Raw genomic sequence first — 26,884 nt, forward strand, 5'->3', positions numbered from 1 at the left:
GGTTTTTTACTTACTGAAAAACCATTGTTTGTTGTTTCTTTTCTCTTAGATTCTCGGACTCACCTTTGCAATGACCATGTATTGTCAGGTAGTCAAGGCAGACACCTACTGTGCATAGATACCATTCCCAATCTTTCTGCTTCTCCTCCAAAGGACACAGGAGAAATCTCCTTCATGCTCATTCATCTGACCTTTCCCCACCCCCCTTTGTACTATAAACTGTGTATAATGCTATCTTTCTGAAGATTTTGTGAATCACCCCACTTTACTGAAGGAGGAAGAAAAGAAAAAGTCAGTACTTGAACTGGCACAGGTAAGAAGCAGCCTTGTCTTTAAGCAGAGGAAAACCAAAAAAGCAATGGTTCCTTTTCCATGGCCTGTGGCAAGGCAAGAGAGGCTGCTTGCAAGGGGCTGACTGCAAACCCATGGTAAGAAAAGATGGCACTGAGGCAACCTCTGCAAAAACTGCCAGGCTGCCTTCCTGCATTTCCCAGTCTGGAAGAGAGGACGTAGAAAACAAATGTTCTTCAGCAAGAAGGTACAGAGTAGCTAGGACTGAATGCAATTGTAATTTTACTACAGTTTGCACACAGCTAAAATGTCAAGATCAAGCAACCCTGCCTCCAAGTGTCTCAAGATGATTTTGTAACCAGGAGAGGATCATCTTCAGAAGTGCATTGTTTTAAAGGAGTATTTTTAATCTTCTGTGCCGCAGAGTCAGGCTTTTAATCAGAATCTGTACAGTGAGATCCTGGCTGTTAATGGAAAACAATATTGGACATTGCCTCACTTCCTAATTGCCAGTGGCATATAGATGGTTGACTGCATATGTTATATATATTACATTCGTAAACACATACTTTTCTGAAAGGAGGTGAAAATACCCAGCATCTAACCTCAGAAAGAGGAAACCTTTCTATCCTATTTTACATTCCAACTGAAATAACCAAGTATTATTTCTTGTACAAGGCACTATCACTTATACCTCTGGGAAACAAGTAATTACTTTCAGCTGTATCTTCATTTCAGTAAACAACTTGTGAGTGGGCTCTCTCTGTCAGTCTACTATGGTTTTATTTATCATCCCTGTTTCAAGTAAGTCTGCCAAAAAATATCACTCATTTCCATGCTTGAAGATGTGTACAAAGCTGTCAGCTGTTCCTTCCCTGAATGTCACCATTTCATTAATTTACTTTGGGATAACATCATCTGCAGGTATGATAGAGTTTGCCTTGCTGAGGAAAAATCTTTTGCACATTGCTCATTTTTCTGAGAGTTATTAAGACTTCAGATGCTTTTATGCTTACCTTTTTTTTTCCTCCCAGCTGCACACTGACAACAGCCAAGACACATCAGTCTCTGTTAGAACTGGAGTCACTTCTCAGTGTTCTTTTTCAGATGCATTTTTCTTCACCTAGCTGCTGGTTAGAATATAATCCACACTTTCTAGAATATCATGGAATCACAGAAATATGCAGAAATCAAAACCATTACTTTCTTTAACTGGGGAACAGCCACTCATTAATGACTGAAGTAATTGATGTAGTACCCTCCTATACACATCTTCGGGTGATGAGGTTAAAAATCAGATGTGTCCTATAGTTCAAACAAATAATTCCCTGCCAGCAAACAGCTCCAGGTAGTGCATATGTGCCAGGGAGAAGCTGAAGCACCCCAGGGAAAGGGCACAGCAGGGAACAGGCAAACAGAGCAATGCAGATGGCCCTCTCCCTTCAGCCAGCATTTGTGCAGCTCTCTGCCACTGTCACTTAGAGCAGAGAGGTGACCATGGAGCTGTTTTCCCAGGAAGCTGAGTGCAGCTATTCCTGCAGACTGGAAGCATGCAGCAAGCTCACAGGGAAAGTTATCTTGCTTACAACAGCAGGTCTCAGCTCTGAGGGACATTTTGCATGCTTTGATTTAAAGACAATTTCCAGCACAAAACTGCACTTGCCAACCCACAGTCTATCGAACAATCTCCTTTACACCCATAACTAACCCTTTTCTGGACCTGCATTATTTGACAGATTCACTCTCACTCATCAGATTTGGGAGATTTTTTTGTCTCTGCTGATTTCCTGCAGTCTTCTCACTCTCAGGCATGAGCTACTCCATATTTTCTGGGAAATTGCTTAGGACAGTCTGGTGTTTAAAAGAGCAATTGTTTTCCAAAATTTTACCCCCATGGGGCATTTAGCTGTGCAGGCTAAGGTAAAAGTAATGTAATAATTCTGTGCATTTTTTGTGGCTTCCCCATCACTATCACAGCAACCTCCCCAGCACTAAAGGATTTTACTGTCATGCAAACAAGCCCCAACATACCCAAGCTGAGCAAGCAGCCCACACACAGGTGCCCCGTGCCCCAAAGCAAGAGGCTCACTGGTGTTGCAGTCACCACAGTCTCCCTGCTCTCTGCTTCTTGAGCCCAGGCTGACCTGCACACTGTCCTGCTCTCCAAAAGATGGTGTAAGTTTGTTCCTTCCCTCTCTCTACTCTGTTCTTTTCTTAACCTGCACAGATACAATTCCAGGTTAGCTGTGCCATTAGTTCTTGCCTTGGTTTATAGTTTGTACACAGAGGTGCTTCTGCTGACAACTCAGAGTTTCTACCACTGAAAAGCAGCATGACACAGTGATGAATACATTCATAAAACACTGATTTTTTTTTTTTTGAGACAGATAAAAGGTAGACAAGTCTATTTGTAGTGATCCCTGCCATTAAAAATTAACACAGAGGCAGCAGGCTGATGATGGTTCAGCTGATGGGAGCAAACCATTGTGCAGAACTCCCACAGAGAGCAACTCTTATCAATTTGCTTGATGGTGGTGTAGAGAAAAGAGAGATCACAGACCTTTCTCCTGTGAATCTCACAGTAATATGTGCTGAGCTCTTAGAGAATGCCTCTAGACTTCAGCTAAAGCTTCAGTGGAAACAAAATATGAGAAGCAGACTGGAGACAAGTCACATTTTGTGGTTTCCTCTAATCATTTTCCACAGTTTAGGTGTCTTTACAAGATAAACTTTTTTGGTTTTAAAAAACAAGTACCTAAAGGGAGTATAAGCAACCCTCACTTTGTAAATCCCAGTCACTACAACAAAAACATACAGTTAGGGGAAAAAACAAAACAAAACAGAAAAACACAAACAAAACAAAAACCCGCAGATCACATATTGCTGCTAATAATTATTTTTAAAATATGCCTCTTCCTCTACCAACTGTGATGCTACTGCAACTTGTTCATAATTGGAACTGGACTATTTTGTATATTTAATGTATTGACTCTCTCCACACAGACCAAACAGCTGTTAGAGTGCTTACAGCATTACCAGCACAATCCAATTTCATACCTCTGAACATACTGCATATAACAAGCCTCAGACTTACCATATTTTCTTAAGATCACTGCATCCTTTCTCTGCTGACAAGGTCAGAAGATTTTGTGATGTGTAACAGCAACAATCTTTCAAAAAAAAACCAAAAAGCCAAAAAAAGACAGTTCCATTTTACACATTAAACTGGTTGATTATATATAAGTAACCTGTAGTACATAATATCCATTTGAAAGGCTGCTGATATTGAATGCAGGCAGAGCAACACAGAAGTCATTCCAATTGCTTCTATTAGTGTCTTGTCACTTTTAGTAAAGCCTTTTATATTATTGTGACTTCTTATCTTTAAACATGAAGGAGGACTCAATACATTTAAATTAAAGACAGAACCAAAGGCAATAAAGGAACACTCCTAATTTATTCTCATGGCTGTTTCTGCTTAATAACAAGATATGAAGGCACAGGGCATATGACTGAACCTACTGAATTCAGCAGCATCAGGATTTAGCTTTTTAGATTCCGTCTAAATGTACTTTTGGCTTTTCATTTTCACAATTATTAAAAAAAAAAACCCACCCAAACCCATATTTAATGGAATATGGTTTATTTTCCTGTACTGTCACTAGCAGCCAAATCTTGTTACTTGTACAACCGAATTACTTAGCTCCTCATCATACAGTGCACACTCACTGAAATACACTTCAGTTTCTGTTCTGTGAATAGTTCTTTGGTCTCCCCCCTCAAAATAAACAAACTCCTAAAAGTTTATTCTATGATCAATAATTAGCATTTAAATGCAGCATTGAAGGGACTGCACTGTAGAAGCTGTAAAAATCCTCTCTTGCATCATCAATAGGGCTGCTTATGGAATCCACCCCAACCCTCACTTCTCACAAACTGATGAGAACTGGTCACACAGAGTACACAGAGTGACTGGGCTGCCTCTTACACCTTCCTAGGGCAGGACAGGAGGGTGTCAGTCAGCATGGACAGAGTAACAGCTTTTCATTTACCCCTTGGCTTCGGTGTTGTGCCATAAATGGGGCACCGAAGGTAAGCAACAGAAACCAGCAGTTGATTGTGGCATTATTTAAACCCAGACTCCTTATTTACTCTAATTTATCTGCAAGAATTTGCTAAATGTAAATGATCTGCATAGATACTGAGTTAGACAGTTAGAAAACACGTTGGGACTTGCCATGGGAAATCTTGTTTGGATTCCATTGTGAATTCTCCTCCCTTGTCACTGGTCTCTTACCACAGTGGGCAGTCTCCTCTGTTCTTTGGATTTTGTTGCTGCAATTACAATGGTACATTTTTGTGCATTCATATAAAGAACAAAATTTAAAATATACCTTTTATTTTTTAAAAGTTATTAAATATTCTTAAAGTTTACAACAGAATGTCTTTTGTATTTTTTATAAGCAACTGCACTACAAGCTGAACAGTGATTCTATACAGACCCAGAGATGTATGTGTGTGCAAGTGTGGGCAAGCACACACACATATACTGTATGCAATTTAACAAAACCCTACAGTGTTCTACTTCTGTGTCATTTCTCATTACCTTTTATTTGACCTGTCCTTCCTTACAAATTTATTATTATTATTTATGTGGCTTACCTATTCCCAGTTCAATGTACACTTCTTTTTCCTTTTAAGGGCAGGCTACCTGAAATTATGTGATAGTCAATAACAATTCAGAAACTACTGGGAGATCAGGTTTAGTGTTAAAATATACTCAGCCCAAACCAAATTATTTTGTGTTCACAACTTGTCTGTTACTGATAACTTTGAAATAAAAGAACTTCTCTTTTTCTGAGGTACTTGCTTACATTCAGAAATTATGTAGTAAAACTTGAAAAATTAACACCAGAATCTTTTTAAATTGAACAACTAGGAACTTGTACTGTCTCAAATCAGAACAATGTCTGGTTAGCCAGGTATGTTATCTTCAGCCATGTCTAACACTGCCTTATTTTATACAATTTGTTGTACCCTACAGGTCAAATAACTTTGCAAGTGAAATTGCCTCTAAACTGTGCATTCTGAGCAACACAAGTGTACTATTGAAATTGTAATGGGAGAAGCTGGGACCCAGAGGTTTTAGAGTTTATTGCAGGAAGCATCATAAGGGATAACCCATATATTTGATGGAAGTTTCTTACAGCTCCCTCACTTTAGGAGAGATGTTTACATTACTTGAATTGTCTTGATCCCATTTAGTGCACCATTAGATGGTCTCATCAGCCACACCTATCTTTAATCCCTTTCTGACTTTGTGAAACTTTCACTTTAGTCCTGCAGTATAGCAGTGAATTTCACAATTTCTTAGTGTTGCATTTTAAAAAATCCTTCTTACATGGATTTTAACATTGTTGCCTTTCAATTTTATTTACTCACCATTGGTTCTATGCTTCAGGAATGATAACTTAATGATGCTTACAGAAATACATGGGCTCAGAGCAGCAGTATTACCTTTACAACTTAATTTGCCTTTCCAGTAGAGCTTAACCCTGGGTAATTGAGTACCCTATTGATTTTTAAGATCCCATTGTTTCAAACAACTAAGCCCAGTGTACCTTCCCCCAGTAGCTATCCTGTTTGTCTTTGCTTTTGTACTCTATCTTGGCATAGACAGAGCTGTTCCTACTTTAAGCAACAACCAGACGAGTGTTTCACCCTACAATCTGCTATTTTTCCAAAGTACACTTAACACAACCTGGAAATATCAGGCCTAGCTCATTATTCTGGCTGTGTAAAACAAAGTACTTTCTGTCTTCATGGCAATAATTTTCAAAGAAATTTAAGGGCAGCTTATGAAGCTTCATCCAAAGTTTTATCTTTGACACATTAAAAGTGCAAAACACAGAGCCCTATGTTTCTTATCTTACCATGCTAAAAACCCCAAGAAAATAAATCTGTCATTAATAACTCATCTGGCAAATACCATTTGAAAGACTGTTTTTCTGAAATCCCATTAGTTGCCTAAGGTAGGTCACTTTACCCTAGGCCTTGCTTCCTTGTCTCTCCCTGCAATAAACTGCTTCCCCATGGAAATACTGTCTGTTCACTAGATATCCTGGGGTTTGCTGACCTGCAAGAAGAGCTCAGTTTGCATTCCTCCCTCTAAAAGCCAGAAAACATTCACTACCAAATCTACACCAGTGTGTGTTAGACAGCTGAACAGAAGTTCTGTCTTAGGATGAGGGTTTTTAATGAAGAAATGCTGATCAGTTGAACTGATTTCTCAAACAAGTCCTTGCTATCTTTTATGTAGAAATCATTTTGGCAGAGCAGAATATTTTGTTACTACAGAATTGCTTAACAGAGACTTCCTTGTACTTGCAATTAAAGAATAATTTGAAAGGATGGGATAATTATCCACTATAAACTTCCCCTTATATTCCCATAGCACTGCTATTACAGAGTATAGTTCAAATCACAGGCACCAAAATAAAACATGTAACTGTATTTAGTTAAATAAATAGAAAACAAAAATATATGTAAAGGAAAGTACAGCATAAAGAACTCCCAACTGTTAATGTATAGTGCATGTGTCTGTCTCATCTGGACTGTGACAAGGGTTTCAGGTGTAAAGCATTCATCCTGAAGATTAACTAAAAATTACTGGAGAAATACAGGGATTCTGGGAACTGGTTTCTCAAAGTGTATTCAGATGCACCTCATTAGCTCCGTCTTCCACAAATGCCCTTCTTTGGCCCTTAAGCTTAAGTCCATCATTGCTCCTTCCACCTCCACCATTCTGCTTTTCTGCACACAAAAATATGTTGTCAGTCAGAGTACCAGGTGAAATGTGGAGAGGATCCAGTTGTTTGACTGCATAAAGTTTAGTGCCCAATGGTAAGACAGGTTACATGGCTTTATGAAATTCAGGTTTGATACTGATTTAGGAGACCACAGTCTCTACAGAACAGAGCAGAATAAGTACAGTGACAGAGAAATTCATGCAGCCTGGTTGTGGACCTATGTAGTGACTGAATCTGAATTGCTCTTAATGTCCTCAGTTCCTTAATGCAAGCCTGCAAATGGCTAGACAAGCACTATCAAGCAGAACTGTTTAGCATGCTCCAGACAGACTAATGCTGCAGGGATTCTTTTCCTTTTTTTTTTTTTTTTTAACCCAGTTTACCTTGGAAACTTGTTCAGTGTTATTGTATCAGCCACAGATGCAATTAACAGATTCTGATATTATATCTCAGCTTGAATAATAAGCAGCCAGGATACTGAGGTACAAAAAAATGCCTCATCTTAGAAATGATGCATTTTTTGTTCTTTTGAAATGCTCACCTGCACCCATACACTCTTAAGGTGACTTAAGGGGCAGTATATGCATCCCCACAGTTTGTACTGTGGCAGCCCAACTGTCTAAGGTAACTTCTATTAAAAAAAAAAAAAAAAAAAAAAGTGTGTTTGTGTAATTCTCAGAGCTCTGATTTTCAGGCCATCATTTCTCAAAGAACAAACGCTCTCCCACCCTTAAGAGAGTTAGAGCTGTTTGCAAACTCAATTAGGATGAAGCATTTGCAAATACTCCAGGAAAAGAGCACTCCTCTGTGTTGATTGTAATGCTTTTTTGGCACCCCACCTCTCACTCCCTAATCAAATACCAGGTCTCTTATCACAGCCAAGGTCACCAGAAGCTTTGTTGCAATCTCAGAACAGCACACAGCCTCCCTCCCTCCCCACCAATGGCCCCCTGTGTTAATGTCACTTGAAAGCCAAGCTGGCATTAGTTGAACAGGGAGGCTGGATGGAAGTACAGGACAAGCTCTTTGGGTAAATTCTTCATGCTGTAAACTCAGCTGCAGGAACTGGACACACAAATATATTAGAAATAGTAATATATCCCCCTAGAAGCCAGAGGTGCTTTGACTATTCTGGTGAGCAGCTAAGTTATGGTATCTTAAGGGCAGAGTTGCCTCAAAACCTCATGATTGAAAACACTCCTACTTTTGGGGGAAGAACAGAAATTGTGAACTCAGACCTGTGCACAACAGAAGGAATTATGGCTTTGCAAATGCAAACATAAGAGAGTACATAGACTGAATTGATGTGTCATATAATTACTAACTCACTTGCCCTAAACAAAGTAATTCACCAGCTTGGAAGTACAGCTTGTTGTCATGGAACTTGCTTGATATTTGGTGCTAATAAAAATTGAAGTTTTAAATCTCCCTGTGAAGTCCGTGCATTGAAGTTCTTCCCTATTAAACACCTTCTTATTCCTGACTGTGCACCACAGCTGGTTACCCTGACACAAAACATCTTCATCATCAAAAGGTCCTTTGAAATAAGTGCTCACAGGTTTCAAAGAAGAATTATCACAGGAAAAACTGGCACAATTAAAAGCTTGCTGCAAATCACACTCTCTTGTTCCTGATGGAATCAAGACTTAATGTACATATAAAAAAATCTATGTGCATCAACCCAATCTATGTGTTCTTCTCCAAACCCAGATATTCCAATGCAAGCAATCTTTGCTATGGGTGGCACAGGACTCCAACTTATCCAAATATCTGTGCAAGGAAAGGTGAGGAAGAAAAGGGAAAATAAAAAGAACATAAATTAAGAGAGAAGGTTGGAAATGGACAAAAGACCTGAGCAGTCTGGTTTTCCCCACTGTAAGGTACAAAGAGCAGCATCCCATGAAACATGTGGTGAGCCCGTTCAGAACAGGCCCTGTGTCCTGTTCCAACTGCTTTCCTGTTCTCTTCAGACTGCAATCCCATCTATTCCCCTTCTAGGTGCAGCAGGTTCACCAAGCTAGTGAAGGACACAAAAATTGTCAGATGATGAGCAGCTCTAAAGGGTACAGAGCTGTACCCTTTACCCTGTGATTTCTCTTACATCCTCCAAATTTCAGTTCTTCCAGCCTAGCAGGAGATCAATCTTGTGCAGTGGCATTGCATTTATATGTAATTTAGACATTATTGAAAAATGTTGAGGATAATAGGATACATCTGCAGGTCCTGAGGGAACTGCTGGATGAAGAAGCTGAGCTACTATCCATCATATCTGAGATATATAGCAGTGCAGTAAAGTTCTCACTGACTGGAAAAGGGGGAACATAATCCCCATTTTTATACAGGGAAACATGGGATTGCTGGAGAACTACAGGCCCATCAGTTTCACCTCACTGCTCAGCAAAATCATGGAGCAGATCCTCCTGGAAAATATGCTAAGGCACATGGGAAATAAGGGTATGTCTGGGGGACAGAAAACATGGCTTCACTAAAGGAAAATTATGTTTGATAAATCCAGTGGCCTTCTCTGATGGGCTTACAGAGGTGGAATAAGGGCAGAGTGACTGCCATGACTATCTGGACTTGTACAAAGCTTGACACTGTCCTGTACAACAGCCTTGTCTCTAAACTGGAGAGACACTGGCTTGATGGATGGACCACTCAGTGGATAAGCAACCGGCTGGATGGTGACTCTCCAAGTCCAAGAGGAGACCAGGGAAGAGTGGTGTTCCTTGGGGGTCCAGGAGCACTGTTGGGACCAGCACTGTTCAACATCTTTGTCAGCAACGTGGGCTGTGGGATTGAGTCACCCTCAGCAAGACTGCAGACAACACCAAGCTGTGAGGTGCAGTCAACATGCGGGAGAGAAGAGATGCCATCCTGAGGGGCCTGGACAGGCTGGAGAGACCGGCCCATGGGATCTTCAGGAAGTTAAACAAAGCCAGGCACAATGCCCTGCACCTGAGCCAGGGAAATCCTGACAGGCTGGGCAAACACAAATACAAACACAGGACTGAGAGCAGCCTGGAGGAGAAGGAGTTCAGCGCTGTTGGCAAGAAGCTCAGCAGAACCTGACAATGTACTCTTGTATCCCCAGAAAGAAAAGCAGGGCAGTCAGCAGGTTGAGGCAGCTGATTCTCTCTCTTCTCCACTCTGGAAAGATCCCACCTGCAGTACTGCATCCAGCTCTGGGGCTCCTGACATAAAAAGGACGTGGACCTGCTGGAGCGGGTCCAGAGGTGGCCACAAAGATGCTCAGAGGGCTCAAGCACATCTCCTGTGAGGATGAGGCTGAGAGAGTTGGGATTTTCAGGCTGGGGCAGAAATAGGTATCAGAAATAAATTCTTGACTGTGAGTGTGGTGAGGCACTGAAACACATTGCTCAGAGGAGTTAATGGATGCCCCATCCCTGGAAAGCCAGGCTGAATGGGACTGTGAGCACCCTGATCCAGAGAAAACTGTCCCTGGCTCATGGCCAAGGGATTGGAACTAGATAATCTTAAAGGTCCTTTCCAACCCAAATCATTGTATGGTTTAAAAGAATTCAGCATGTCACAGGTGATCTGTCACAGCTGTTCTGATCTGTCACTGTTACATGGAGCACAGTATCCTGCAAATGAAAAAGCTTTCTTAGTATCAGTGCAACTACACAGAACACAAGAGCATTCAGCTACACAGACTGAGTGCTGAACAACTGACTATTCTGGTGCCTTACATACACAAGCAGCTCTGATGAAGTATTAAAGAGAAATTCAGGATAACACTGCCACTCTCAGTGCTGATGATGCAAGCTTATTTCATTTTCATTTTAATTTAGTGAACTCTCACTGAAATGAAAGACTCCCTGAAAGCTTTATAGCATGAAGTGAAATGGCAAATTAAATTGAAATTGAGATAATCCCCAGAAATGTATACAAAACTAAAGCAACTCAAAGTCTAGACACCTTTCAGACTGGCAAGTTTTTATAAAAATGAGAAAAAGCAATCTCCTATAATTCTCAAGCTTTTCAATCTGTCTGAGGACATCCCAGAATGCACCACATTGCGTCCACACTATCATTGCAATGGGACTACGCAGATCTCTATCACAGAATGAAGTACTATTGAAACGTGAACCCAAAGCACCAGAGAATTTCACATACAGGAGTTGAAAAAACCTATTTCCTCTGTCTATTTTATTGAGATCACATATCACAAGTATCCATGTAGTTTGCACTTCAGTATTTTCAAATAGCAGCATTTGCTTGTTTGAAAGCCAAAGCAAAATCTCTGTTCAGGTAGGAAAGTTGCTCAACTCTGCAAGTTTATTTTTTCAAGTCTGTGTAAAACTATTTCTGCAGCAAAACTATGATAAGTGAAAACCCACAAGGAATTGCACTCTGGCTGTACAGATGTGTACAGAAGGAATATAAGCCTCAGGAATGAAAGTAGATTTCCCAGTAGGCAAAGTTGAGCTGTAGTTTCAGTTAAGTCTTCAGTGAAATTTTTGAAGCAGAGAATATGATGATTCCCCAGGGAAACCACACAACCACAATGCCTTCGCATATTTAAAGATTATCATTCAGGGCTTTTAAATCGAGCTCTGTGTTTCCATTAATCCACTGAGCTGCCAGCCCAATCTCACACTGGCAGGCTCACTGCTCCCTAACAATTGAGAGCTTATTAAATATTAAGGTCTTAATCTTAAGTACTTCTGTTTGACTGAGAAATTCTAAATAGCACACCAAAGATAAACATTTTCTCATATATATATATATATATATATATATATATATATATATATATATACACATCTACAGAGAGAGAGAGCAGTATTAGATAAAGGCAAATGTCCCCAAAATAGCAGGAGAGTTGTGTAATAAATCCATTGATTTTAAAGCAGCCCATATATCCCCACAGTCACATCCCCTTCCAGTTATCTGGATCCAGCTTTCACAGGTTTACCTCTGAAGGATAAAAGTTCACCTCTCTCCTGGCCTTGAAATGCCAGCTTAGGAATTAGAAAGATGGTCACACTAGGATTCACACTACTCTAATAATGCTACACTACAGATAAAGAGAAAGACAAACTGTTTTAAATGTAGCAGCACCAGAAGCATGTCTGGTACTTGACTTTCCATTCCATTGTTTTCAAAAGCATTCACCTAAGATAAGATAGCTTTTGCTTAAAAAATAGGTTAAAAATGCATGTACTGGATGTGCATCCAGTACAAGATTTTCTGAAAAATCATTTTCTACCTAACAGGGACAGGGGTCATCTAGGCAGATGCTTTACTTTCCTCTTGTATTTCAGAAGGATCATTTTAGATCCAGAACAACTTGGGGTGGGTTGGGAGAAACCAGGAAAGCTTTTAGCAGATATTTTTAGATTTTTCATACTAATAAGGCTTTCCACTAGACCCAACAGCAGAAGAGATGGTGACTGAGAAAATGGTCAGCGGCAAACGAGGGTCGTGTTTCAGGATCTGTCCTCTGAAAAGGATGCTGAGTGCTGAAATGCCATTTGCCTCTTACACAGAAGATCTGTAGTGCAAGCACTGCTGCCCCCTGAAGCAGGCCTGTGCTATCACAGGAGCGTGGCTTGTTACACAGTCTGTGGAAACAAGACTTTCCCAGATCACAGAACTCCTCTGTCCTCTTTCTCTGCTCTCCTCTCTTCAACCCAAGCCCTCTGCTGGACCCAGACCTGCTCCTCTCCTCACAGCATCACCATTCCCCTGAGGGCTGGCACGCTCAAACCTCTCTGCCAGGAATCAGAGCCACATCAGCCTCCCTACAAACTTCAATTTCCCTTTCTAGACAAGCTCAGACATCAAACAGTGGTCAGGCAGGCATTACACCACAGGAGCAAAATGTAGATCTTGCCAAGAAGTGAAAGAAATACAGAGCTTAGAGCCTGTGTGTACACATGCAAACCTAGAGATGGATCAAAACTAGAATGAGGAATTAGTGCTGGGGTAAAACACAATGAAGCAAAACACCAAGCAGCTGCCTGAGGCTCTTTCAGCAGAGAGCTCAGCACAGGCTGGTGGATACCCAGTCCTGCTCTATGCCAGTGGACACCACTCTGACATGGGCAGCACATGGGCACTGTCATTACCATCACAATATTTACTCATGGGCCCAAGAGAGTAGTTGCAAAACCAACATACTCACAAAAATTTTCCATTATTTTGTCAGATCTCAAAATGCAAACTACCATTTGGATCCATTTTGGCCAGAGGTTTAGCTGAGTCTCAGCCTCATATTTCCCTGACCCGTGGCATCTACAGGGCCATCAGTATGGGACAAAGTACTTTCAATTCCTGATATCCACAAATAACATCTCAGAAAAGCAATTTCTGCAGTTAAAGTGCAATAAAGTAACAAGGTACTGAGGGCCAGAAAACACATAAGGCTTCAAACGCCCTGGAACAGATAATACAGTATGCAGAATTATGTAATTTATTTTGTACTGCAAGTCAATCCCTTTATTAAAAGGGGATTACAACAACCACAGCATTTGGTGTCATTCACAGACACATAACCCACGTATTAACTCCTGAATATGCAAAACTCAATTTGATGATATGCAGCTGCAGTCTGCTTGTCCTGTCTCCCATTCCCCCTCCCACAAGTTTTTTACCAACAAGAATGTCAGTAGCTCAGATTTAAATTTCTAAAGAAATGGGGGTTTAACATTTACCCAGAATTCTGTGAATGTCTGTCCTTCCTCCACTAGTGGCCCATATGGCCAGAAAATTGTAAAGTCTGCAGTGAGACAAAATTTAAAATAAATAAATTATATTCAAACTCCTTTGTAAGACCTACAGGCCAGTCCTCAAAACAACATGGATTTAATAATGAAATGTTCTTCCATTTATCAAGAGGGTTTTTTTTCCTCCTTGTCATTTACTTTGGATTGTTCATGCTCTATTCCATACTTGAATACCTATATTATAAAGACAGTCCTTAGAAATAGTAACTAAACATGTTTACAAATGGTTCTTTATGTAAAAACACAAAATCATTTTAGTGAACAAAACACTTGAGGTGAAAAATAGCTAGAAGAAAACTGATGTGTTATTTAGGTAAGCACAGGAAGGAATTATTCTGATAATCTGCAGAACAATCCATGACTTATTAAATAAAAATAATCTTTTCAGCTTCTTTCTAAATAATTTCTTTTAAAATCTTGTCTCTTCATAAGTAAGCCAAGTTTCCCTTGCCATAAATTCTATTCCAATAACAATGGCAAACGATTGAGACATTTATCAGGACACAGATAATCTGGAAGCTACACCAAACACCCTTCCTCAGGGTGATGCACATTGGATGGGCTATTAATGGCACCCTTTCAGCTGAGCATCCCAGGTTTTAGTGTCTGGCAAAAAGCAAAGTTTTACAGTGGAAGAAAAGCACTGCATAGAGAGACACTCCACAGGCTTACCAGGTGCTGGTGCTTTCAGTGCTGCATTTCCAGACCGCTCCAGTACAACGAGAAATTCAGAACCATTTTCACGTGCAGTGAGTCAAGCTGCTCTCCTCCTGCTCTGTCAGTGGGTGCAGTCTGAGGAACACATCCCCATCACCAGGAAGAAACTGCATTTAAGTGCCTGACACCTGCACTGTAGAATGCTTCACAATAAGCAAAGCTTTCATTATTTTGGGGTTGCCCTGAAATAAATAAATTCTTTCAGATGCTGCTATTTACTTCCAGAAAAGCCCCAAGTGAGTTATTTAATGCTGCCTGTGCAAATAACCTTAAAATCCTTTTTTATTACAAAAATAGCATTTTCAATAAAATCTGGCTAAGCTACACAATTTCATGGCATAGCTCTGTTCTCAGAAGTGTTTTCATTGTGCAGAACCAACATCTACTCTTCCTTTCCAAATAATGGTTTTAAACTTGCTGCAGGATGGGAAGAAAGCATTACTACTTTCTTTATTCCTCCTATTCTTGCTGAGTCTACATGAGATGAAGCAGAATTATGTTTTCATTTGAGATTCATCAAAAGAGCTGCAGTCAAGCTGAGCTGCACTGCTAAATTCTGTTTTAATTAGAAACAACAAAAATCCTTGAAAACAAATGGGCTCCCAAATATGCAAGTCAGTGGCAAAATGGTCCCTGAACATCAGCAGTGACTGAATGTCAGCAGAGGAAAAAAAGAGGCAAAAAAGCTTTCACTTACAGAGAAAACAGCTTGGAAATGAAAGCTGACCAGCAGTTTGACTCAGACATCAAACACAGAGACCAAAAAGCCAGTCTTGAAAGAGAGAAGTACATCCCCTGAAGCACATACACTATGAAGCTTAAAAAGCACAAGGTTAGCCTGGCAAACATGATCCACTACAGATCCTGCTCCTTTCTGTCTTTTCAGCTTACCCAGACAACATGCAGAAAGACCAGGTCAGGATGGAGAGAGGATGCCCGGGAGTAACAATTCACCTTATGACAGGAGGACTAACACACCATTATGCTCCCTTTGAAGTGTGACATCATGACTAGGAAAATAATCAGGCCTTTTAAATATCCAGCTACTCTCTGTGGCTCTATGACTTATTGCAGTAGTTATTTCCCCTACCTGATTGCATGCTGTACAAATTACTATTTCCATTTATGCTTTGCATAACAACTTGTCTTCATATCTACAAGCAAAGCCATTTTTCCTCAGTGTGTCGTGGTGAGGGGAAGGACACATCAGTTCTCACATAACAACCCAGAATGGCAGTGTGCTCTGTTCACTCTGACATGCCCACAACCCCAACTAGATGCCAACAGATTGTTCTGCAGTGAGTGATTTCGAGAAGACCCTCACAGTGTCAGTGATGAAGGGACCTTACTTTGCTCTGGCTTGCTCAACTCAGCAGCAGGGTCTAGCCAGCATGTGGTGGGAGACAGAATCATTGAATATCCACAGCTGAAAGGGACTCACAAGGATTATTGAAGCCCAACTCCTGTCCCAGCACAGTACAGTCCCAAGAGTCACAACATGTGCCTGAGGATGTTTTGCCCAAATGCTTCTTGAACTCTGTCAGGCTTGGTGCCCTTATCACTTCTCTGGGGAGCCTGTTCCAGTGCCTTAACATGCTCTGGGGTGAAGAAACTTTCCTAATATCAACCCTAAATCTCCCCTGACACAGCTTCAGGCCATTCCCTTGGGTCCTGTCACTGGGCACCAGAGAGAGGACATCAGGATCTGTCCCTCTTCTTCCCCTCACAAGGCAGCTGGAACTGCACTGAAGTCTCCCCTGAATCTCCTCAGGCTGAACAGACAAAGTGACCTCAGCTGCTCCTTGTATGGCTTGCCCACTAGACCCTTTACCTTCTTTAGATGCTTTCTAATACCTTTATATCCTTTTTTATATTGTGGCACTCAAAACTGCCCCCAGCACTCAAGGTGAGGCTGCCCCAGTGCAGAGCAGAGGGGACAATCCCCTCCCTTGCCCAGCTGGTGATGCTGTGCCTGATGCGCCACAAGACACCCAGGGTAAAAAACCCTGGCTCCCATTTGACTTTGAGACAGATTTACTATCTGGCACTGCAAAAGTAATTTTCTCTTTTCTTTCCACTTTGTTCTTTGTCTGCCAGGTCTGTTTAAGGCTCTGTGCTCTTTGGAACACTGTCCACTCTACCTTTTTTTCCCAAGGCAGTTGCCCCTAACAACCAAGGGCTCTGAGAAGGAGAAGGAAAAGGCTTCTCATACAACTCTGATTATTTCCTCTCCTATCCATGATCAGTTTAATACTGCACACACTTGAAGCTCAGATTATATACTAATATGTATATAATATGGGAAGGCAACAAGTATTTACAGTATTCATGTTGTCATCTACAAAATTCATTCAATAACTCTCAGCACTCTGCTAAAAAGCACTGGGAAAACCATCAGAAAAGTCACCTCAGTTTTGACAAATACATATGTCAAGGACAGAGCACAGACTGCCAAAATATTTCACAGTCTTAGGGTCCAAGACAGACAATGCTCAAAAATGCAGAGGGATCATTGTGGAACACAGGGGTTTGGGTTTCATCTTGCTAAGTCTCTCTCTCTGCAGGTCCTACAGAAGGAAGAAAAGGAGGAAGTGCTTTTTTTCTGAAAGAATTGTTCTGCACCATTCCCTCACTCTCAAGCAGCCATAAACACCCTGTTTCTCTACTCTACCCTGCCCACCACCTCAAGAGACATGGGTAGATAAGCTCACTTGCTGCAGTCAAGGGGAAAAGATGAAATCTGAACACAAAACTGTGACCTTGCTCAGAGATCAGAAGTTTAGGCACTGTGTATTAGACCCAACAGCAAAGTTTTCATTCTGGGGAGGAGGATTATTCTCCCTGCCACTTTATATATTTATTTAACTCTCACTAAAGCAATTCAAAAAGCTGGTTCAGTAAAAAAAAAAAAACACCTCTTAAAAATTACTGATCATTGCCTCTTGTATCAAAGGCATTAATTTCAAATCTTAAAGCAAATGTAAAAGTTACAATTTAACCCTCACAGCTTTAAAATAGTTAATAAACTGCTAAACCAGGCTTTCAAGATGTGCTCAGCCAATCTCCTGTGTGCAATTGCATCCTCACACCAACGACAATTTCAGGGTTGATGTGAATGGAGAAAGGAGGAATTAGATGGAATTTTAAATCCTGACCCACTGTTTGACTCAGAAAGTCCATCTAAAACACTTCCCAGCTAACAGCAAATGCAATTTCATTGTAGCAGAAAGTTCGGAGCTATAAATCAGAAGTGGGATGCAGAGGCCTCATACTGCAGACAACAATTTAGTGTTGTGATTCTGAAAGCACCATTAAATAAAACACTTTAGAGTGTTAATTTCAGCTAATTATATCAGCAATATACCCAGGCTCAAAAAACCAAGAAGGATTTTAAGTTGGATCTACAGTTGTAAGATGTGATACAATATATTTGTAAAGGGAGACTGCTACTCATTTATGAAGAGACTATTTACTTATGCTAGCAGAAGTGCTCTGCAGGAACTGTTCGAACAGCTCCACCTGGTTCCTCAGTAGCTCCAGCTCTAGTGCAAACAAAGACACTTTGGCATTCACTTAGCCAAGATCATCAGTTGTTTTAATGAGGAAAATGAAAAATATTATTAGCACAAAGGTTTTTCCATATTGAGACATGAAAGAGGAGAGCAAAAATAAAACAACCACTCGTTTTACACAAAAGCTCCCAGCACAGCAACTGAAACAAGGGGGAAATCAGGGCAGAGGTAGCTGCCATGAGCAGAGCTGAGCTTTGTCACCCTTCCTCCCACAGTATCACTCTAATAACTGTAGGGATTAGGGAGCCAGCTTTACAAATGGCATAAATTACTCTCTCCTCCTCTCTCTCCGTGTGGTCACACAACACTCCCAGGCATCTTTTCCCTAACTTCCACAGCACAAGGATGCCAATTTGCTACTGCTGGGCCTTCATATACTCATGATATACAAACATGTCTGCTCACAGAATTTGTTTTATTCAGCCCCCAAAGGAACAAAGGAAAACACAAAAAGATTGCAAAACCTGTAATAATAGCCACATCATCTACAGCAACTTCTCTACTCCACATGAGTTCACCTGAAAAATCAGAGAAGATGCCGTAAAGGTTGGGTGAAAATGGACACACACAGTCCTAAATAATATCTTACACTGGGCAGTAATTCTGTCTATTGGCTATTTTTAGTCACAGTCCCATCCTCCACAGCTGCAAGCAAACACAGCATACAATGGAGTATATGCTTTTCACCAGTGCACTACAAGAAAACTGACTGCAATATATTGAAAGTCCCACCTACACCATTTCTAAATGAGACTGTAAGGAAAAATAGAAAAGTAGAAATAGAAAAGCTGAAAGTTAGCAATGTTTGTATGGAGTTTTTTTCAAACTGCTCTAACACTTGAAAATAAAGGAAAACAAAATTCAGTATTACCTTTTGGAGCAGGATGAGCAGCAGAGGTAACCATAATGTGTAGACTTTACATGCTGGAGGAAACAATTGAAATCCCATAATCTTCTACACCATCTGCACTAACCTTTGAGAAAGGTGAGGCAGAACACTCAGCCAGTCCCTGCTGCAGCCATACACAGAGCAGAAACTTAACAGCAAAAGGTGACAAAGCTGGAAAATTAGATATCCCAGCTCTAAGAAAGTGCTCATGGATTTGCAGAAAAACGCAGCAATCTGGGAAGCCTTACAGCAAATCACTTATGCAAAAAACCCCATGGTGTGCAGTCTAGACATGAGAGGGTCTGTGCCCTTCTGCCACTATGTGTATGTCCAGTGAGATTAGTGGCTTCTGGCAAATGAAATAAGGAAAGTCAGGAGGTCTCTAGAAATACAATATGCTGCTTATTTACTCTAAATATTTCCACACGATCCTCATTACTGCTCTCAAAAAATCAGGTGGGCAAGGTAATAAATCCCCTGGGATTAAACTCTGCCCATAACTGTGCCCAGCTGCAAACTCACACACAGAGGGACAGGGCTTTAGTTTATGTTTTGCCTTCCCACCCTAGACAATTGCTAAATTTTACTTGATTTGAACTCCACACAATGAGGGAATAAAATATGATAATCTATGTGCCACATGAAGGCAACTCGAAAGTGCCCGTCTGCTTTGGTCTCAGCAGTTAAATGGAGAATAAGTTCTAACATGCTGGAAGTCAAAGCTAACTTTAAAAGTTCTAAAAAGCTCTCTAAAAGCTTTAAAAGGTCTTCATTAAGAGTTTGTAAGAAACTTCCTTGTTTGTTTCTAGGAAAAATAGCATACAAGTTTCTCTACAGTATTTTTACTAAAATAATTGTCAGTTACACTGTAACCAATTAGATATTGAAATATATCAAGAAAAGGTAACTGATATTAGTAGGAATATAAAACAACAAACTGTTTCAAATTTTGAGTCTTAGATTTCATTCACCTGCATTTTTTGTGCAAAATAACATTTTGTTATAATGTTCTCATTCCAATAGAATATATTTAAAAACACATTTTGCTTTTAATTTCATATACTAACAAGGTAGGTGATGTTAATTATTTTTGCAACTGTTTGAGTAAGTAGCATTAATCCAGTTGTATTCCAGCTATTTTTTCGTATTATGCTGGGTTTTTTTCTAAAGAGATGATATGTTTTTTCCCAATGCAGACTATCAAAGTGATTGCCTGGCAGACTACAAAACACCAATTCAGGCTTATTTAATTTGCACTTATTACATAAAAAAGCAATCACTGAAGGAATGTTATTTTCAGCAAATAGTTGCATACAACCTCTTCAGGCTGCAGAGGTAGGATCCATCTGCTTTGTGCTGCCATTTGTTTAACTGAAGTCACAGAGCTGTACTGTGTATTAATCAAAACAGTAAACTTCAAAAGACATGTTCCAAATTCAGGAGAGACTGTAATTACAGTTCCTGTGAACATCCATTAGCTTTGCAGTCTCCACAGATGAGCATGCACAAAACACTCCCCCCACTCTTACAAATAATTGCCACTGGTAGCTCACACAAGAAATGAAAAAAGCATTTCATATTTTTGCTTGAGCCTATAAACACTAAATTGTTCCAACTCACTCAACAATTCTTTATAACTAAGAAGTGGTTAGAGAAAGTGTTTTAGTATTCATCCTTCGGTCTACCTTACCACATTTTCTCTTCTCTTTTTCTCCCAACTTTCTTACCTGGAAGCTACACTTGGTTCTGCAGTTTCACACCTATATGTGATAAAAAAAGAAACTATAACATGAAATACTGTAGCAATTTTTCTTGAAGAGTAGCACCTCCCAATGAGACACGTGAAACAACTTACATTCCACAATTCTCTGTTAAATCTTTGTAATCTCTTTACAAAGACACTACGGCAGGTCAAGTTTTCAAGACACACTTACCATAGGAGATAAAATAGGATGCTGTTCTCCCACAAGAATGGTCCACGTGGTCCTACAAGCACCCAGATAAGTCCTCTTTTCTGTCTCAGTAAGATATTTAGATGTATACAGATACAACCCCTGCCCAATACCTGTTAAAAGCACATGTGTGATGATAACTGACAATAAAAATACCAGCTTCATATCAAAGGCCAGCTGCAATAATCAGCTACTACTTCTTTTTCTCAGTGAATGCAATAAAAATTGTGCAGAAAAATGTATGTATCTTAACCCTGCACAAGTCTCACCCAAAAAAGAAAATCACCCAGAAATACAAGAGCACGTCAGTTGGAAAGTTCTCCATTGGCATCAGGTAAAGAATGTAAAGATACCTTTACATTCATTGTGCTTGAGATCTTATACAAATACAAGGAAAATCTTCTTGCAAGAGAGGAAATTTCTTGCAACAAAATTTTTCTTGCAACAGAGCCCAGATAGAGGAAACATTTTTTTAAATGTATCTTAGAAAACTTAATGATAATATACTGTGTTCAAATAAAGAATTCCATTTCACTGCCTGCTATTCTAGGTGTAAGATGTTTTAATAGAAACACTAAATATTTCTCCCCAATCATACCCTTGATCCTTTATGTCCAGTATCTTTGGCCTTGCCCTGCCAAGTACCTCAGTTTAGGAACACTTGCTTTTTTTATCTAGGAATCAATAATGAATTACCACTTCAGCACTCCCTCCCACCTTCTGCCCTCATGCAGTTTTCCCCACTTGTCATAAAAGGAGATGCTCTGCAGGACCCTCTTTCATACCAGCATCTCTCTCCCGTGTCATCTTTTCGTAAGTGTGTTGAGGTGCAAATTTCAAAAGAAAGCTGTTTTTCTTGTGGCTCACTGGTTTCTCTATTCTCTGTTATTACAAGACAACCTGACATTCCCACATGTTGAAAAATTAGGGAAATGCAAGACCAACCCATCAGAAGCTGTTCTGCATTCATTCTGGAGCTCACGGCCCTTCTGATGCCCATTTCCTCTTTTCTTTTTTTTTTTTTTAACAGCGAATTTTATTATTAAGAATAAATTCAACTTTATTTCTTTTAGAATATTATTTCTAATGCAACCAACATGTTTTGCCTTTAGAGACAAAGGCAACATTCTTGTTCTTAAGCACCAATATACCATGGATGGCTCAAAATCCCATCTGGTACTTCTTACCTGGTATTTATTTTTCAGGAAAAAGCAAGGGTTATTTTTATCTTGTTCAAACACAGAGGTATTTTTTCTACCCCTAACAATGGAAAAGACATTTCTTTCTAACATAGCTGTACTCAGAGACAAACAGGAATCATGTACCTCACAAAAAAAAATCACAGGATATAAACAAAATGAAAATTGTGATAAATTATGTATATCTTTTCTAGAGAAGAAACAAGATAAAATGAAATATCATTTTCTTCCCCACATCCAATTTGGGAAGCTACCTACTAACTAATATAAAAAGGGATGCAATTTTAGACCACAACCCCTTCCATTTCTGAATATTTTTTCTGAGACATTGTGGTTCAATAATGCCACTGAAAGTAGAAAAAACAGTGTAATAGAATTTAATTTTTGTGCTATTCTAGATACCATTGCCAGAGCGACTTTAAATTGCTTTTGAACGAACTAGAAAGTTCAAGTTAATTGAACACAAGGATTCATGTAGCAAATTATCTTACTACTAATGGTATGGAAGAAAGAAACCTGATTAGTTACCCCAGCTGGATACTCGCAATGTGAGAAGTCGAGAGATGCCAGAACTAAATCAGAAAGGTGAAGATCAATAGTTCTTTAATCAATGGTGGATTACAGTGGGATTTATTCTGCTGAAAACAGCAGGGGCAGATAAATTCCCCGCTGAGATTAATTACTGGGAAGGGTGGATGTGAACAGAGGAGTGCAGTCATCTCTGTGACAACTCTAAGTGGCAAGAAGAACACCAGTGGGAGTACAGAGCTCTTTGCCTGAGTCTCTGCTGGTGACCAATGACACCCTCATCAAATTCCCAGCACCTCTTAGTTCCTTAGAAGAAATTGCCTTGAAGCCTGTGGATTTCTACAAACACAAATACTATAAACCAAGAGGCAGGGACACAATTTCTTGGCTTTGTTTTTAAACTGATGGGTTTTTATAGCCGTTGGGTTCCTAAAAATCCATATTACAGAGACAAAAGCACCAATGTGTGCAGCTGAAGAATGACAGTTTCATGCACAAAGGCTGATGACATTTACAGAGCCTGCTTAAAGTCAAGGGGTCGTCAGAGCTGCTGGGATCCATCATGTCCATGGAATCCATGCTTACCATTAGAGCCTTTGTTGCTAAATGTTACAGTTCCCACAAACTGGCCACTAATGCATCACGCTCTAGGCCTAAATACTGTAACTGAGCCACCAGGCTGGCTAAGCAGAGTAAAGAAATCACAGAGCATCTCTTGTACCAGAACTGATTTAGAAACAGGTCATAAATTGAAATTACTGTGACTTTGAACTACTTAAGGAATTTACTAACATGACAAAACAAACAGAGCCAACAGCTTAGCTTGTCAGTGCTTGATTTTCCACCAGCTTGAGGGAAAGTCTTCTAATTGGTCTCTCCTCCTGACATTTTATGTTCACTTACCTTACCAGAAGACAGCAAGATACAGAGTCCAGCAGATTTTAAATTTGCTGGGTGGAATATGATGGATTTATTTGTTCTCTTACTTTGATTATTACCAGTAACTCTTTGAAAGGTCTCCATCTTAAAATGTGATCAGATGGCATCAACTTTCCCATTTTACTTCTTGTAGAAACCATTTCAGAAAATATTTTCAATTCTGACTCCATCCAGCTATGTTGGTCTGTTTTCAATGACTTGGAATTCAGGTTCTTAAAGAGAAATTTCTGTGGGTTTTTACTCTGAATTTTATCAGATACCAACAATCATGTCTGTGGGGCAAATCAAAAAGGATTCTTTATTGGGAAAAAAATGCAAGTTTAATACAGATATTATATAAATTACAAAAAATGTTTTAAAAATCACCTCTCCAGGATACCCAGATTAATTGAAGGTGGAGCCTCAGTGAAGCAAATAAAGTCTTTATAAGATCATCTCTAATTTTAAAGCAGATCATAAAAATAGTCCAGGCCTTGTCCCAGTTCCCAGATGGAGATTCCAGTGCCCAGTTCTTTTGCAAGCTCCAACCGCAACTGGATGGACTAAAAGACAGATAAAGCAATAATGTCTCAGTCAGAGATATCAGATACTCCATACTGCCATCTCTTCATGCCATTACCAGACATTTAAAAACATCTACCCTTGAACCAGCTACTGAAAAACCTTGTCTGTATTTCAAATACTCTCTGGTTAGCAAGCAATCATTCAGTCAAAGACAGTTAATCGTACCAGTTAATTCAATGACCTAATAAAAGATTACCATCTAAATTGACAAAATGCCACAGAAATAAATCAGATTTATGAACTATGCAAAGGACTATTCTAATTTAGGCCATAATTTCACAATGTACAGAAATTCTAACTCTTCCCAGAAATATCTCAGGGGTAAAATAAAACTTTATCACTGAAGACGATCAGAACAATTTGTCAAATACCATCAAGATCTCTTGCCTACCCTTGCCTTTTCCCAGGACAGAGTCACAATTTACATTACAAAAACTCTATTTTAAAGAGGTTCTTGGAGATAATAATTAAAAGTATCTCCATTTGATCTCCAGCTATTGATTTAGAAGAGTTAGTTTAGCCATTGGTTAACAAGGGAAGCAATGCCACAATCTGCCTTTTTTTTTAATTCAAACAAAAATACTTATTTTTCCATCTTTTGATCTCAGGTTTTCCTACTTTGAACTACAGCACTACAGTGTTTAATCTACTCACACTAGGGATGTGTTTAAAAATAATTTTCATGGGAAACAGAATAAAGTATCACAGCATCATTAACAGATCCACTGGGTCTGTCATTCATGACTGCTTTTAACTAGTCATGAACAAACTAATTTTGAGCAACCTGTCAGTGAGTATAATGTTAAAAGGGGAAAGAAACACAATTTTCATGAGGTAATAACATTCAATGTTTCCCAACCATCATGACCAGCAAACAAATCTCAAACTATTTCATTACAAGAATGTTGAAAAGGGAAAGAAAACCCATTTCCATGCATTCACCAATCACCACAGGTGAGTGGGGATCTGTTAGAGAGCAAATAATGAAAGAAATTTACAGGAATGGGTTTTCTTAACCTGGTTAGTACTGACAATGGCAGGGTGAAATCCTTCCCCAAGGCTGAAGAAAACAGCATAACGGTGCAAGCTATCTTTTCTCTGATACACTCACAATGAAATTTTCTAACACTCTCAGACACACAGCACTAGCAAGAACACAGATGTGGTAGTTAATATTCCATATGTGATAGTACTTCCACCCATATTGGATTAATGAGGGGAAATATCCCTTTACTCATGGAGCTTAAGATAACAATCCAGAAAAACAGAGCCTTAGATCATTTCATACTAGTTTAACCATTAAAAAAAAGTCTCTGGTCTCTGTAAATATAATGTAGTTTCACTACAGAAGCAATTCCCTTCCAGTACTAAATGCCAGCAGAGGTTTAACATGCTGGCTTTTTCAGTTTTTTTTCCAGTTTAATTTGAGAAAGTCTAAAGATAACTTCCTAGGAACTAAGGCTGTAATTAACCATTTTATCCTGTAGTCTGCTCTACTGCAGACTATTGTGTAGAAGTTTTCAAAACACTGAAGTATGTTCCACATACTGAAGTTCTGTTCCACAGAGCTGAAGAAAACAGGGTGATGTAGGCTGACAAAGAGAATCGGGACTCTGTTACAAAGGAAGGCAAAAGTTCTCCAAGCTTCCAGCCACCATAATGAGAAGGAAAATTTCTTTTGTATCTTGTCTGAGAATCTGCTAACAACATGTCTGATAGTACATGAGCTGTGCACTTGAACAGATCCTCTACAGCACTGGTTTGTCCTGGTGTGTCTTATCTCTAGGCACACTTTATCTTCAGAGTTCCCAAAGCCCCATTATGCATGAGAGAAAACCAACCTTCTTGCACAAGCAGCTGAGTCTTTGAATCATAACAATTTACATAACATGTACATGAGGGCAAACTTCTTTCACAAAAGCTTAAACCAGTTCAACATTTTCTGAAATATCTCAATAATGAAAGAGGTCAAGTAAACATCTCTGTCCTCTTACAACCCTCTGACCTGAGAAAGTGGCACCTACCTTCAGCGTTGGGTAGAAGACTGCATGTTTTCCTCCCTTATTTCTGCAAAACAAGAAAACCAAATAGTCACAGTAGCTTTGATAGATAACAGGATTTTAAACTAAGGCTAGCATTCAAAACCAGGTTTGTCCCTTCCAAACTTAAGCATTCTGAGATTCTGTGACACTGTGAAAAGGCTGACAGTGAAAACAGAGGATCCAAGAAGAGATCTCACAACAGAGATGGTTTGATACCATATCACAGTAAACACTGAGATATTTTGTTGCAACTGGATGACAAAGCTGTCAGATTGTAACAGGCAGCTGTGCCTGCTAAATGCGCATCTGAAAAAGATGAAGACATTTGGTTTTCTGATGCAAACTGTGAAATATTTTCTCCAATTCCCTCAATTACTATCTTTCAGGCTAAATTAACTGCCAGCAGTATAAAATATACAGACAGGGCAAGCTATACTGGGCACAAATACCAAGGTGGCATCTTAAACCCCTAGTAATAAGAAGGATGAGTTACAAGGGGTCTCACAGCACCACTTTACCACTTAGGCCAGGAGAAAAAGTGGAGTGCATGGACAGACCAAGAAGGAATTGCTCCTAAAATCTCAACACTTGCATAAGTGAATACCTGCCTGTGCACTGGGACAAACA

General features: G+C 39.7%; 2 protein-coding genes and 1 long non-coding RNA gene across 8 annotated transcripts in view; 1 reads left to right on the forward strand and 2 right to left on the reverse strand.

The window, feature by feature from the left end:
* TSPAN4 (tetraspanin 4) overlaps nt 1–8,528 on the forward strand; it is a 427,493-nt gene extending 418,965 nt beyond the window's left edge. For all 5 annotated transcript variants that reach the window (XM_064714684.1, XM_064714682.1, XM_064714678.1 and 2 more), the window contains one exon: nt 50–8,528. In XM_064714684.1, the coding sequence (XP_064570754.1) occupies nt 50–118 (69 nt within the window). In that variant the 3' untranslated portion in view covers nt 119–8,528. The remainder of the gene's footprint in view (nt 1–49) is intronic.
* Nucleotides 8,529–9,333: 805 nt separating this feature from the next.
* Nucleotides 9,334–19,366, reverse strand: LOC135448741 (uncharacterized). Its single transcript, XR_010440562.1, has 4 exons — nt 19,282–19,366; nt 19,016–19,118; nt 14,528–14,647; nt 9,334–10,708 (listed from the first exon to the last, which is right to left on the reverse strand). It is a non-coding gene; the product is annotated as an uncharacterized LOC135448741 (long non-coding RNA).
* A 4,556-nt stretch (nt 19,367–23,922) lies between these two features.
* The window catches only part of CHID1 (chitinase domain containing 1), a 98,263-nt gene continuing 95,301 nt past the window's right edge, over nt 23,923–26,884 (reverse strand). For both annotated transcript variants that reach the window (XM_064714280.1, XM_064714281.1), the window contains exons 12-13: nt 26,240–26,282; nt 23,923–24,193 (exon numbers count right to left, since the gene is read on the reverse strand). In XM_064714280.1, the coding sequence (XP_064570350.1) occupies nt 24,095–24,193; nt 26,240–26,282 (142 nt within the window). In that variant the 3' untranslated portion in view covers nt 23,923–24,094. The remainder of the gene's footprint in view (nt 24,194–26,239; nt 26,283–26,884) is intronic.

The sequence above is a fragment of the Zonotrichia leucophrys genome, chromosome 5 (genome assembly GCF_028769735.1).
Source record: "Zonotrichia leucophrys gambelii isolate GWCS_2022_RI chromosome 5, RI_Zleu_2.0, whole genome shotgun sequence".
NCBI classification, from domain to species: Eukaryota; Metazoa; Chordata; class Aves; order Passeriformes; family Passerellidae; genus Zonotrichia; species Zonotrichia leucophrys.